The sequence below is a fragment of the Carassius gibelio genome, chromosome B9 (genome assembly GCF_023724105.1).
Source record: "Carassius gibelio isolate Cgi1373 ecotype wild population from Czech Republic chromosome B9, carGib1.2-hapl.c, whole genome shotgun sequence".
Lineage (NCBI taxonomy): Eukaryota > Metazoa > Chordata > Actinopteri > Cypriniformes > Cyprinidae > Carassius > Carassius gibelio.
In genome coordinates, this window is record NC_068404.1 from 2357174 (window position 1) to 2372459 (window position 15286).

Here is a 15286-nt window from a genome sequence, read left to right on the forward strand (position 1 = left end):
ACTTCCAAAAATCTTACAGACACAAACCTTATAACGGCAGTGTGATTCTTTACACCAGTGGTTTCACTGTGTGAACTATGCAATAACTGAAATAGCATGAAACAAATATTATAGCATGCTAGGCAATCAAACTTGACACCTGCTGATTAAAAGTCACTGAGCAAAAATGACTAAGAAAAGTGAAGTTAGTTCTGAGAAATGCTTTGATACTTAGTAACCCAATGATATTCAGGTATTTTAAGTGTCCAAATATTTGTATTTGTATTGTATTTCTCTTTTTCAGTCATAAACCTTTCTCTGATTTCCTTTCACAGAAACATGCTTGCTTTGTTTACTAGATTAATTCATGTTTCGTGGACCAGTGATGACTCCAGCAGTATTAAATCCACCGATTCAGAATATATGTGCAATAAAAAGTTCACAGAGGAGCGATTTGAATAACAAGCTCAGCGTGAGCAGCAGGCGAGACCAGCTTCAGCTCTATTTTCTCCAAATTAGTCATTTAGTTCCTGTTTCTGTTAATGTTCTCATAGTTGGAGCTCAGAAGAGCCCTGGCTTGGCTAATCTCACTCTTTCAAAGACACTCTGTGAGGAAATGCATGTGGTCACAATCGTTTGCATGCTGCGATCATCAGCTCGTTCTGTTGCATGAACAGCTCTTCGGAGCACGACTGTAGACTCTGATTGGTCTGTGGAGTCACAGAGAGGAAGTGCAGCGCAACTTTCTCCAAAACCTTGGATCTGGTGGCACCAAATGATCTGACATAGGTGAGTCTTTCTTTAAGTGTAGAAATGAAGGAGTAGAGCTTGTGAGGGAGAGAGTGATGCAGTGTCCAGGCCATCCCTTTACTGGATGAAAGTTGGTGTTTCTTTACAAGCTGCTGCTTTTCTAACAGTGTTCAACCACAGAGGAACTCAACAGAGGAAATGTAGCTCACTCTCTCGGTTTTCACACAGCTTGAGAACAAAACTAAAATAACTGTTAACTTGCTGTTAGATTGCATTTCAGATCATATAAAATGCACTTTCAATATAAATTCTGAGCATCTTTGGAAGTAATATGTGTAATAACTGTTCTTTTTTGAGCTTGAAAAACATTTAGAACAGGATACACATGAATTTGAAATCAAATATGTAAAATGAAAGTAAAATAATGTCTCTTTAAATTCATCTAAAATGTATATCGTTGCACACGTGTCTTAACACAAAATCTTTTGGATGTTAGTCACACAAACACACACACACACACGCATGCATGCACACACACACACACACACACACACACATATATATGTATATATATATATATATATATATATATATATATATATATATATATATATATATATATATATATATATATATATATATATATATATAAAGCAAGGATGCACAGAGTAAGGTTCAACGTGACAGTAAAGACTTATATATAAATCCATTTCAATGCCGTCCTTGGTATCATGGTTTCAAAAAAACATATTAATCAGGGTAATTGTTTTCAATTACTAAAACATGAATTAATTTATTGCAGAAATGTTTTTTTACACAACATTTGACTAAGTTATAAAACATTTAATATTATCAATCTACTTAAATTAGTGCAGTATATTAGTTTATGAGCATTCATGTTCACATTTTTAAAACAATCTTTTTAAAAATTGTAATATTATCAAATCTTACCTAAAATCTTTAAAAGTTTTAGAATTGTCTTCACTGAGAGCCAGAATGATTTACTGAAGTTGTTCTCTCATTCTCTTATACTTCCTGTTAACCTGGTCACTGAAAACGAGGGCTGTTCGCGACTAAGGTTTTTTCTGGTTGACTTGTAGTTGTTCATTTGAAGCATTAGTTGACTAATCAATTAATTAAATCCTTGTAATGAGCCTTAAATTGCCTTCATAGCCTATAAGTGCTCAAGCACACGCACAAAGCTTGCCACGGCGCACTGCAGAAGCTAATGGTTATGAATGTGTCATTGAAAAACAGCAAAGATGCTGCATTAACATTTTGTATTGATGCATTGATAGCCCTACACTATAGTGCTTTCTGTGTTTTCATCTTTCATGAATTTCATCTATTCGTCTTTAAGGCTTGTGAAGGTTTACAGGGTAATCTGAGTTTTGCGCTCAAGTTTACAGACCATCACGGCCAAAAATGCATCCTGTTTGCTTTCAATATTTTACAAAAGCACAATGTTTTGTTGTTATTGTGAGTGCACACAAATGAACATAGACTCTTTACATATTTGCAAGATGTATTACTTTTATCTGAATGACCATAAATGGAGTATATTAAGAGCAAGTGAGCGCACTGGTGCCTCCATCTGTCCTGTAGTGAGCTACTGTTCAGCTCCACACTCCGTACAGACACTGAATAGCGCACCTTTCTTTCTCTAGAAGATTATTTCTCTAGACGACATTAGATTGAGCAGCCATGTGAAGTTGCTAGTAATACTTAAATATTTCAGATGATTAACCATATTTGGGAGGTCAATGAATGATAGGCGAGCGTTTGGATGTCCTGTCTGATATACTGTATTACCACAAAGACCAGCCGTTAATGATCTGTCCTTCACAGACTGCGTGACTTCATCTGTGATTTTTGTTATTCTCCGACTAAGTGAAAAAAAAACATTTTGGTTGACCAAGCCTTTTCTTGTCGACTAACGGTAAGTCGAGAGGGGAGCACTACTGAAAACTGCTGTCCTCATTCCCACTTTTACTCTTTGGTGACTTCAACGTTCACCTGGACAAGCCTTATGCTACAGTTTCCATTCACTGCACTTCTAGCTTCATTTGATCTCAAACACCTTACCACTACAAATCAGACAACCACCTTGACATAATTTACACATAGTGTTGAATTGCAGATAACATTTTGGTCAAACCCCTACATATCTCTGACCATTTCTTCATTACATTTACAATACATCTTTATACATGTGTGCCTCCAACCCATCTACAGGTTACTTTTAGACTAAACCTACGCTCTCTTTCACCATCTTTCCTCTGTAGCATTTCTGTCTCCTCTCTCAGGCAAAAGTATAAAAACTCACACCATCTATCACCTCACACCTTCTCCTAGCAATCTCTCCTACACTCTTACCAGCACTCACACATCATCATCATCATCACATCTCTCCTCACAGGCTCGGGTAACCCCACTGCTAAAAAAAAAACTACATTAAACACTTCACTTATAAATATCTACTACCACTTCGCTGGTTTGAATCCAGTCTCACCGGTAGATCTTTCAGGGTTGCCTGGGGAGGGGAGGTATCCAAAGCACATCAACTGGTCACTGGGGTTCCTCAGGGCTCAGTTCTAGGACCGCTCCTCTTCTCCATATACACTACATCAGTGGGACCCATCATACAGGCACATGGCTTATCTTACTATTGCTATGCTGATGACACACAGCTCTAGCTCTCATTTCAACCAGATGATCCAACGATAGCAGAACAGATCTCAGGCTGCCTGGTGGACATCTCAGTATGGATGAAAGAACATTACCTGCAGCTCAACCTGGCAAAGACTGAGCTTTTTGTCTTCCCTGCCACTTCAACTGTACAGCATAATATCACCATCCTGCTAGGTTCTTCCACAATTACCCCAACAACTTTGGTCAGAAATCTTGGTGTAATCTTTGTTGAAAAGCTGATTGCGGTTTGCATTGCATAACTTTCGAAAGATCAGGGGTCTCATTTATAAAACTCTCCGTAGATTTATTTCAGATTTTTAAACAACGCATACGCTAGAACCTGTGCAAAAATCACTTTATAAATCTCAGTCAGGGGAAGATTGTGCGAACTTGCCTCTCCACCTCATCTCCTCCCCGAAATCACCATATATGGAGCTTACAACGCCTAGTTTTACTATGCATAACTTCATCTGCATATAATTTCCATGCATATTCCCATCCACCTGACACCATCAAGGAAATATGAGATACCGAGTATAAATGGCATTTGTACCATACAATATTTATTCCTAAAAATCATCCAGTATTCTTGTTATGTTTTAGCATAAATATATCAAAATCCAGAAAAACTAAACTTTTTAAAATAGTTCTCAGATAAATATTTTAGAATAGAGTTGATCTTATTTATTTTCCACTGGCCAAAATGTATTTCAATTGTTTCATACAATTTTAATCAATTTTCATTTATGCAGTTATCCTGATAAGGTGAACGTCTTTTAGCTATTTTTATTCTATATTTATTGCAGTGTAAATATTGTCTGACTCAGCACCTCACTGACAAAATAGCCTGTTTTAAAAAGAACACATGCAAATTAACATTTTCTTCAAGTTGTATTGTTCAAATACAGTGGTATTTTTCATAATGGCACCAACACCTCTGTGCAGCTGTGGTTGTTTCACTGACCTATTAAAACCAGACGACATAGATCGTTCTACTAAATCCAGCAGTGTCCGCCACAATCTCGAAGTGCACATCATTGATAATTGTTCTCACTAAAATATTTTCTCAAAACATCTACAGTTTAGTTTAAAGATGAATTATTGTGCACCTATAGCACTCCACACTGTCATTAAAACAGCATGACACAGGAAAAGTGATCAAACGCATCCACTAAACATGCCTAAATTTGTATTTTTTTTTTACTTCTGCATAATGACTTTATGCGATTTCAGTATCTCCATTATTGAGAGTGGAATATTTAATGTAAATGTGTAATTCAAAATGAAAACATTACTTTTCTCACTCCAGGAAAAAGAGTGCATAATATGCATGGTCTAGAATGTCCGTATGTTGCGTACATAATGTACATAATACATAATTTGGGTGTAGCAACATTTATAAATGAGACCTATGCCCTTTCTAACGAAGCATGCTGCACAACGTCTTGTCCAGGCCCTTTTCATTTTTTAGGCTGGTCTACTGCAACTCTCTCTCGCTGGACTTCCATCAACCTCAACAAATGATTAAGAATTCAGCAGCACGAGTGGTCTTTAGTGTGCCCAAAAGAGCCCATGTTACACCTCTCTTTATCTCCTAGTTCAAGACATTAAAGGGGGGGTGAAATGCTCGTTTTCACTCAATCTCCTGTTAATCTTGAGTACCTATAGAGTAGTACTGCATCCTTCATAACTCCAAAAAGTCTTTAGTTTTATTATATTCATAAGAGAAAGATAGTCTGTACCGATTTTTCCCGGAAAAACACGACCGGCTGGAGTCGTGACGTTAAAGAATCACGAGCGCCAGTAGGCTTTTGCGTTGAGAGCGTTTGGAAGCTGTGACACCGTGAGGAAAAAACCAAACAAAACAAACCATGGCTAACAGTTAGATTCAGTGTATATTTATGATCCAGAATCAGATCCAGAGGCTGAAACTGAACGAGAGCAGCAGCAGCAGCAACGACTCACTCCGAGCGGACGCACTAACAAGAAGGCAGAGATATTTGAAGCAGTTTTACTCACCGCCTGCGGTTCCAACACACGATCATGGTCCTTTTTCGTTGGGATTGCATCATCCTTAAGAAATAAACGATACGCAAATCCGTCGTCAAACTGGGCCATGTTTGTAAAACAAGCATCTTCGAAATCCAGGGAACAAACACAAACACTTGCACAACTCCGTTGATGCTCTGTAAAAATAAACTCTATCCACTTTTTTTGGTAATCTGTGCAGGGTTGTCTTGCCCTGGCAAACAAAAATACACTTCTTTTGTGACATTTCGCGATGCTCTCGCTCTGATCACTGAATGCCTCTGTTCTTTTACTGTCTATGCTCTGCTCTCAGTGCTCTGCTATACGGGAGCGCGCACTCTTCCGGCAGAAGTGCCCTAGGACCCATATAAGGAAATTCCGCTCCATCTAACGTCACACAGAGCCATACTCGGAAAAAACTTTCCGAAACTTGTGACAACCCGGAAGGAGTATTTTTGGAACAGAAATACTCCTTCAAACGTACAACTTAATTTTTGAAACTTTGTCCATGTTTAGCATGGGAATCCAACTCTTTAACAGTGTAAAAAACTCAGTATGCATGGAATAGCATTTCACCCCCCCCCTTTAATACTTGCATATAGAACAGGCACAGGCTCAGCACCTGCCTACTTCCACTAGCTAGTACGAGTCTACATCCCCTGCAGAAGTCTGAGATCCGCTAGTGAGCTACGCCTCGTGGTACCATCACAGAGAGGCTTAGAATCACTTTCCAGAACATTTTCATTCACTGTTCCTGGCTGGTGGAACGATCTTCCCACCCTTTCTGAAATGCTGATTCCATGTCAATGTTCAAGCGACTGCTGAAAGCAAATTCCTTCTCTTTCTAGCTTGTACTTGTTTGAAACAATGCCTGAAACTTGGCTTTACAAGCACTTCCTGTGACTGTTTGCCTATTTAGGAAGAAACGCTTTATGTATTCCCCAGTTGTAAGTCTCTTTGCATAAAAGCATCTGCAAAATGACTAAATGTAAAACTATAAAGAGTATCTACAGTCCCTGAAGTTACTGCAAAGTGATCATTTTGTTCTCAAAACGTGCTTTTCTATATATGTGCACCAGTTATAATAACAAGTATTGCAGGTCAGTTTGACTTCACAGAGGGTTTCCTTGACCATCTGAAGGTCACTGTATAATCTACAGAGATGAAGCAGTATGTCTATGTTTGGTCCATCCTTCTAGCTGGAGAAAGAGATATGAAACGAGTTTAATGGTGAACTGCTCTCTGTACAGCAAAGCCGTGTTTATTTCTGCTAGTTTCAGGAAGTCATTGGCTTCAGTGCGATCACTTGAGAAGCAGATAAGAACTTTAAACTATTTAGCAACTGTATTTAAGTGTGAAATAGGTCAGATTTTGGTGCATTTTACAAGCTGTTGTTTTGGCAGACTGACTTCAATTTAAGATGTTTTTAATCTAATGAAGAAGGTTTAAGTTCTGAAACTCATCGGATGTTTTTTGTTTTTGTAGCACAATGATCTCTTTTATATCAAAAGATCAGGGAATTTGGGTTTGTAAGTTCATGACCTATTTAAAGTACACTGAGTGTGGATTGACAGGCTGTTCTGGGTGGATGATAGGGTGTTGGTAGTGAGTGTTAAATACCAGCGGTGGTTTTGGTTTGTTGTGTGGTTCTTATGTGTTTCAGTAGCAGTTCTGCTGTTAAAAGGAAATAAGTGGAACTGTGGCAGTATCTGTTTAAATCCACTTTAAATTTAAGAGACACGAGGAGCACTGCATGCAATGATTTTACTGCCTATGCAAAATATCCACAGTGATGCACATTAGATTAGATTAGATTCAACTTTATTGTCATTGCACATGTAAGGTCTAACCAGAAGTGCAATAAGCAGTAAGTACAGAATATACAAGGTCTACAAGGTATTATGGACATATTTTAAATACTATCAGCATGATATACAGATAGGTGTACTATGAACATACTATACAGATGGATTGTGTAAAAGTTTATGAATACTATAGGCAGAAACTATGAACATATAAACATCATTTACACATGAGTAATCAGGTCACAGCTCTCACATGTTCACTTATGAATAGTCCTTATTATCAAAGTCTTTCTGCCGCTGGTGGTCTAACATCAACCTCAAGTTTTATTTTATCTTTCCTAAAAATACATTCTGAGCATGCTGCGCAATAATTGTCATTGTAGCAAATAATAAACTTTTTTAAATCGTCTTTATTTCTTTAACTTTACTTGTGGCACCCTACGATAGTGAACACCTGCTGTTTTGTTACTTTCATATGGTTGTATTAAACTACAGAAGGGTACGTTTGAAGAATGTATGTAAATATGTTCGTATCATGTGATATCATGTCTGTTTCTTTAGAAACAGGAACAAGCAAGATGAGGTATGTGTCTTCAGAAGATGTGCTAATGTGACTCGTCCTCCACTCCATCCTTGTTGACTGGTTGTTACTAATGTATTCTTTATCTGTGTGCTCTCAGTCTTTTAGGTTAGAAAGAAAGAAGAGGAAACATGTCTGGCCCGCCACCACCGCCCCCTCCTGGCCCTCCTCCAACCTTTTCACAGGTATAACAGCATTGTTCACATCTACATATATTGATTATTGGCTAAACTTAGTACTTAAATCTATCAAAATATTTATACCGAACCTAATAGATGTATTTTGGTAGTGATTATGTTACCAGTTCATTTGTATGAACTACAACAGTATCTTACTTGAAACAGATGATGAATCTACATTTGTTTTCAGGAAACAATCCCAGTTGTGCCTGAAAATGAAAGGACAAGGCTACTGTTAAAGATACTGTATTTTGGCACCTAAAAAGTTTACTTTTTTACTTTTACAGTTTATGCATAATTATTATGCAAGTTGAAATTCTGGTCATACTATATATGTATTTTTTTCAAAGAACATTTGAACAATTCCAAGCCATATCAATCTTAATAACTTCTATTAATTTTGTATTTAATAATTTATAAGTAATATATAATTGTTAACCAGGGCTGGAGGTGAAAAATGCCTTATGCTTAGTTATGCATAATTATTATAAATGCCTAAATCATAAAAAAAAGAGAGTGAGAGAGAGAGAAATGTTTAAGTTAAATATTATTAAAAGCCAATGAGAAATATTAAAATCTAATGCAATACAGAAACTGCAAAAATAAATCATGACCACTGCACGGCAAAATGCAAAATGCAGTTGGGACAACTATAGTATAGTATAGTATAGTATAGTATAGTATAGTATAGTATAGTATAGTATAGTATAGCATAACATAAGATAGCAGAGTAGTCCCATTGTTATTTCAAACAAGAATGTGACCAGAATATCAGCATGCATGATATTTATGCACACACTGTATTTAAATCATGTGGTCAAAAATGCATTTACACCATATACATAGCGTACGCCATATTTCTAAAGGGTTTGGTATTCAAGGCACAAAACAGCTATTTTGAGTTGATGGCAGTGTGTGTTGTTGATGGAGCCTGTCTAATGTACAATGACTGTCACTAGGCAAACATAGAGAAGCCAGCCCTGAACAAAACTGAAAAGCAAGGGAGAAATGCTTTACTATCAGATATCAGCAAAGGAGCACGGCTAAAGAAAGCTGTGACCAATGATCGGAGTGCCCCAGTGCTGGACAGTGAGTTCACCTTGTTTTCTGCAATATATTTGGTAACATATTTAATGTGTGTATGTGTGTGTGTGTGTCTGCATGTATCCTTTATTTTTTAAAGAGTGTAGAGCCAAAGACATTTGTGACCTGTGTTGGCAAAATGAGTCACAATGACCAACTTTTCAAAAATGAGTTGTTTTTTATTTGACTGAGCATCACTCATCTGAAGTCGATAGAGTCTGCAAAGTCCATTTGGAGAAAAATCCAGTAAAGGTTTTCTGAAGGTTCCAAAGCAAAACCATTTAGCAACATTACATCTGTAACAAGGAGTCAGAGGCGTTCGGATCCATGTGCAGAATTATATTAAGAGAATGGTCATACAGGCAGAAATCAGGAACGGTGTCAGGTGTGTTAGGGATATCCAGAATCATTAATGGTAACAAACGGATGTCGGGGCAGGCAGCAGAGAATCAGAGTCGGTAACACAATCCAAGATCAGACACGAGAAAAACAAACACAAGGGAAAACGCTCGGAAATGCTAGACAGGCTAAACAAGACTTTGCAGTGAGTGAGAGTGATGGTTTTGCTTTTATGTGTGTGTAAATGAGGTGCAGGTGTGGCAAGGTAATTGGCTGATGAATGAGGTGCAGGTGTGGCAAGGTGATTGTGATGCAGTGACTCATGGGGAATGTAGTTCGGGTGTGGTGCAACAGTATGAGAGGTGCTAGTGTCCAAGTGACATCTGGTGGTTGATGGGTGAAATTGTCCTGAGTGGAGTGCCCTCTACTGAAGTTCATGGGCACTCCATCTAATGATCGTGACAACATCTTTTCCTCCAGCTAAAATAATAACTATATTAGTCTAATAATAATAATAATAATAATAATAATAATAATAATAATAATAATATAGCTTATTTATTTTATCTTTGTTATTGTGAATAAGAACATATGCCGAAAACATATGCTCCTCAGAAACATGTACAAATAAAGATAATTTTAGATGTTTAATTACTATTTGGAGCAATACGATTGCTTGACGAGGGCTTAATGAACTAATTTTTGTAAAATCCTCAAATTTTATTTAAAAATTTACTTTTTAGCGTGTAGCTTAACATTAGCCTGTGCGCATTTCAACTCATTTTGCCAGCACGGGTCACATGTGAAGGATTCATTCTCGTGATTATAATATCTAATGATAATGTATTTATTTAATGCAGAGCCCAAAGGAGGCGGAGGCGGAGGAGGAGGAGGAGGAGGAGGAGGAGGTGGAGGAGGAGGAGGAGGAGGAGGTGGAGGAGGAGGAGGAGGAGCTCCAGGTGGACTAGGTGGGCTGTTTCAGGGAGGAATGCCAAGACTGAGATCATCAGGAGGCAATACCGGTAATCATCTAAAATTAATCATATTTAGGATTATTTAATATTGTACAAACCTTACACAAAAGTGGTGAAAATAAGACTTATTAAATACATAAATATATTTTTTATAAATATTACATACAATAAATATTACAACAACAACTACTACTACCACTACTAATAATAATAATTAAATTCATAATTTAATCATATTATTTTGACATTTTGGAAAAGAAATGTAAATCAAACAATAATACAAACTTGCATACTTACAAAATACTTATACTATTCTACACTTATTCATTTAATAATAATTAGAATTGTATTTGTAATTGAATCATATGATATTATACTATGCTATACTATGCTATGCTATGCTATAGTATACTTTGCTATGTTATGTTGTTCTATTCTATGCAATGCTGTACTATTCTATACAGTACTATTCTATGCTATTTTATATTATACTGTACTATGCTATGCTATGCTATTCTATCATATATTATACTATACTACACTATACTATACTCTACTACACTTATATAATGTAATAATAATTATAATTTAAAATTTTCAACCTTTTTTGCATTGTGACAAAAATTTAAATCAAAATGTTTACTATACTATACTACACTATACTATACTATACTATTCAAATTTTATATCAAAATGTTACTACACTATTATTATATACTTGTAAGGACAATTCTAATCCTATTTTTTATTTAAACAAAAAAAAGGACACTATACTATATACTACACTGTAATATATTATACTATACTACTAGGATACTATACACATATAATAACCCTAATCATAATTTATTCATTGTTTGGATTGTGACAAAAACTGAAATGTGCTATAATTAGAACTTTTCTTCATGTTCTTTGTTTTATGATCATACTAAAGCAGCAAGACCACCGATGCCTCCTACAGCGGGGAGATTCCCAGCACCCAGCAGCCCAGCCGGAAACAGACCCCCACTCCCAACCGCTGGACGACCCTCTCCTGGGAGGGCCGGACCCCTACCCCCCTCGGTTCGCTCGCCCAGCTCTCCCAGCGGCCCACCGCCTCTACCAGGAGGGCGACCATCAAGTTCCTCCCCTTCTGTTCCAGCCCCCAGCCAGCCGGGCAGACGTCCAAGCCTTCCTCCACCGAGGGATCCCCAGCCTTCCTTCCCTCCACCGCCAATGCCCACAAGCGCCCGGCCGCCACCAGCCACGATCCCAAGCAGGCCCTCGGATGACTTCCCTCCCCCTCCACCACCCACCGGAGGAAGCAGAGCATCATTTTCTAGAGATGGGCCACTACCGCCACCGCCGCCATCAACTGAGAGTAAACCCCTGAGTTCTCAGAGGCCTATGGGTAATACGCCTCCATCCTTACCTCCAGGAAGAGGAGGGGTCCCACCCATCCCACCATCCCCACGGGACGAGCCCAACACAAGAGGCTCTCCTAGAAACAGTCTTCCTCCTCCACCACCCCCTGGACGCTCCAGCCCTCTGCCACCTCCACCCAACGAGAGGCCGCCTCCACCGGGACGAGGCCCATCCACACGCTCAGGTATGAGCAGGGTCACTCCTGTTTTGCTATGTATTTTTTACTGTAACATTATTAAGTATTTTATTTTTTTTATAGAGCAGCTTTACAGAAAATTCTGTGAATTATTTACTATATATATATATATATATATATAAACAATCAAGCAGTTGATACTTGCTATATAGTATACTATGCATACTTTATATCCAATCTATATAAAGAGCAGCGTGATAATAAAGTTTACATTTGCAACATTATTTGAAATTCAACTAGTGTGACTAACTAATATGATGTTAAACTTTGAATATTTGGTGCTAATAGCGTATTTATAAAACATGCATTGCAATTCAAAAGTTTGAGGTGGTTAAGATATATATTCATAAGTTTCTCATGCTCATCAAGGTTGCTTCATATTTTTTTCGGAAACCATTAAACTTTTTTTTCGTGATTCAGAATGGAAATTTCAAAAGAACAGCATTTATTTTAAACAGAAATCTTAAAAGTTATGCATGTGTTGTCTTTACTGAGAGGAATCGTTCTATATTGTGGACTCATCATTTTGTGGCTGCTGCTCTCCTTCAGGTCCTCTACCACCTCCACCCGCTGGAGGAGGAGGAGGCAGAGGAGTGTCTCCCCCCTTACCTCCTCCTAATCGTCCCGGTGGATCCGGCAGACCCCCTCTACCCCCAGACCCTCCCAGGGTGCCCAGCTTCCCTCCTCCACCGCCCGACACCATCAATGGCTACCAGAGTCCTCCAGCACCTGCCACAGGTATGCTATTCGGGGATAAGAGAAAGTATTAAAGAAAAAATTAAAACGTACTATTTGGCAGTTTAACAAATTTTAGCTCAGAGGAATAATTCACCCAACGTTTACCCACCCTCAAGTGTTTTCCAAACTTGTATGACTTTCTTCTGTGAAATTTTAATAAAAAAAGGTGATTCTTTGAAAAATGTTGGTTGGTAATCAAACAGTTCTGGTTCCCATTGAAATTAATTGTATGGACAGACAGACAAACTGAAACAGTTTGACCAACAGAACATCTTCTTCTGTACTGCGCAGAAGAAAGAAAGAAAGTAAGAGTTGCTATGATGAGAGGTTGAGTAAATGATGACAGAATATAAGACACAGCATGATGTCGATAGAAATATTGACTTAATGAAACTGCTATTGAAAAACTGAGTGCTTATGTAATTGTTATTGATTCACTACTTGGCTGCACATATTCTCTTGTATTCTTTTCCTTTAGATGAGTGGGGGATGAGGTTTTCCTTCCATCCTCCGTCTGAATTTCCTCCACCGGAGCCATTCGTGTCCTTCCCCAAGACGTACCCCAGCAAATCTGGAGGCAAAGGTGAGCACCGCTGCATGTTGAGCAGAATTGTAATAAGAATTGTTTAAAAGTTATTCTTCAGCGTGTGTTGTGCTGTCTTTTCCTTCTGCTTTTACATAAGACATTGTATTTTTATGCAATATTTAAGTGTTTTAATGTTGTAATAATCCATTTGATCATTTGATATCTATTTGTATTTGTTTTTTAGGAACGAGAGACAGAGGAGCGCCACCCTTGCCTCCACTTCCCAGATAAAATGCTTAGACATTATTTCGTGTGAGCTGGATTTTCATCTGCTGAATGAGACTCGGGAACTCATTTGTGAAAATATGAATGTTTCTAGCTTTTCAGTTACATTTTTTAAATCACTTTCTCATGCATGTTAATTCCTTTGGGGGTCATTTTATATCATGGTACATATGTATTTCCAGATACGGCGATTAAAGTGCATTCTGTCATCATCTGAGAAAGTTTGTTTTAATCATTATAGCATCGTGTTATTCTGCACATTTCACTAATTACAAAAATATCCCATCCCGTAAATTATATTTCAATGTATTAATGTCACAGACACAGGTAGGTATATAAATGTACATTCATGCATTTAGCAGAGACTTTTATTCAAAGCCACATACATTCACTTTCATTCAAGCCATACATCATGTGTGTTCCCTGGAAATCAAACCCATGACCATGACCTTTTGCTGCTGCTAACACAGTGCTGTACCACTGAGCCACAAGAACTTCAACAGACATTTATAAATTCAATAAACATTTCGATATAGAGCAACAAAGAGTTTTTTTTTCAAATACCTGAAGCTCTACATTTTCACAAACATCACAAATATAAAAGAAGGGTGTAATTGTTTACCATTTGCATGTGTGAATATGATATTTACCCAGCAAGAAAACAAAACTGAAAACATCTGAAAAATGAGAACTGAATCCACACATCAAAAACAGGATATCTTGTAAAACACTGATAACCAGCTGCGGATATCAAACCAGAATTTAGAAATAACCTCACAGTAAAAAAAAAAAAAAAAAAGGCAATGAACCGTTTCAGGAAAAGAAGAACAAAAGTCACACAGCTACACCTCAAAGTGAAATCTTGCCTGTATAAAATCGCTAACAGGGTAAATCTTAAACATAAATATGTAATGTGTCTCCTTAACTTTTGGCTTTCACAACTGTATATGTGAGATAAAAGACAAAACTTCATGCCTTACTGAGGCTTCAACACCTAATGCACCATGATAATACATTTACTATCGAAGAGATCTACATCACATAGTTTTGGATTATTATTAACAAACCAGTGGGTATTGGATACTTTATAATAGCCTTTAATTGTAATTCTAACTCCGTATTTATTACTAAAATCATTATGAGATAAGAAATACACATTTGCATCTTATAAATCATGAATAAAGTAATGCCTTGGCTTTACTGTATTGTTTTTAAATGATACCTGTTGATAACTACAGCCCTATTGTTAAAAAAAGTGGAGTTGTGAGGGGAAAGCTTATAGGCAAATATCATTTCCCAAGAAAGCCGTTATTTATAAAAATTCAAAACCTTTAAAGGTATTTTCAAATAGATCAAGAAGACATCTTAACACAAATTCAAGGCCACCAATGTTTTTGAAAATATGATTAGGAATATGGCACCATAACCCATTTTATTCTGAATGTACCAAAGGATTGATTTAAAGTCAATGGCTTTCAAACAGTTCAACCAATAATCCTAAAACATAAATAAATAAATAAATAAATAAATAAATAAATAAATAAATAGCAGTGAATCCTTAATTTAGAGAAATGCTTCCCTCTATCGGTCATCACGAGAACCTGGTCGTATTTTGTATTCTGTCAAATTAATTGTTTAGTTTTTGATAATGACGTTATAATTTTAATATTATTCCCCATATAATCGAGAGATTTCATAACAGTCTTTAATAAAACAGTTGGAGCTGTTA

General features: G+C 37.1%; 1 protein-coding gene across 4 annotated transcripts; it reads left to right on the forward strand.

Annotated features, from left to right (window-relative positions):
• The first annotated feature begins 549 nt into the window (after nt 1-549).
• Nucleotides 550-13769, forward strand: LOC127965415 (WAS/WASL-interacting protein family member 1). 4 transcript variants are annotated; one of them, XM_052566227.1, is made up of 9 exons: nt 550-768; nt 7934-8018; nt 8972-9101; nt 10295-10342; nt 10373-10456; nt 11346-11996; nt 12558-12746; nt 13225-13329; nt 13517-13769. In XM_052566227.1, exons 2-9 carry the CDS (start codon nt 7965-7967, stop codon nt 13561-13563), a joined length of 1308 nt encoding a protein of 435 aa, XP_052422187.1. In that variant the 5' UTR covers nt 550-768; nt 7934-7964; the 3' UTR covers nt 13564-13769. The 4 variants fall into 4 exon arrangements, with proteins under 4 accessions (XP_052422187.1, XP_052422185.1, XP_052422184.1 ...); XM_052566226.1 differs by having other exon boundaries at nt 552-768; nt 11343-11996; XM_052566225.1 differs by having other exon boundaries at nt 10295-10456.
• Nucleotides 13770-15286: the final 1517 nt, after the last annotated feature.

Excerpts from the sequence above, each read along its gene's own strand:
- LOC127965415 (XM_052566224.1), top strand. The coding sequence starts at position 7,965 with ATGTCTGGCCCGCCACCACCGCCCCCTCCTGGCCCTCCTCCAACCTTT. Across the intron at positions 9,102-10,294 it reads GAGTGCCCCAGTGCTGGACA|AGCCCAAAGGAGGCGGAGGC; the intron begins GTGAGTTCACCT and ends TATTTAATGCAG. Across the intron at positions 11,997-12,557 it reads AGGCCCATCCACACGCTCAG|GTCCTCTACCACCTCCACCC; the intron begins GTATGAGCAGGG and ends GCTCTCCTTCAG.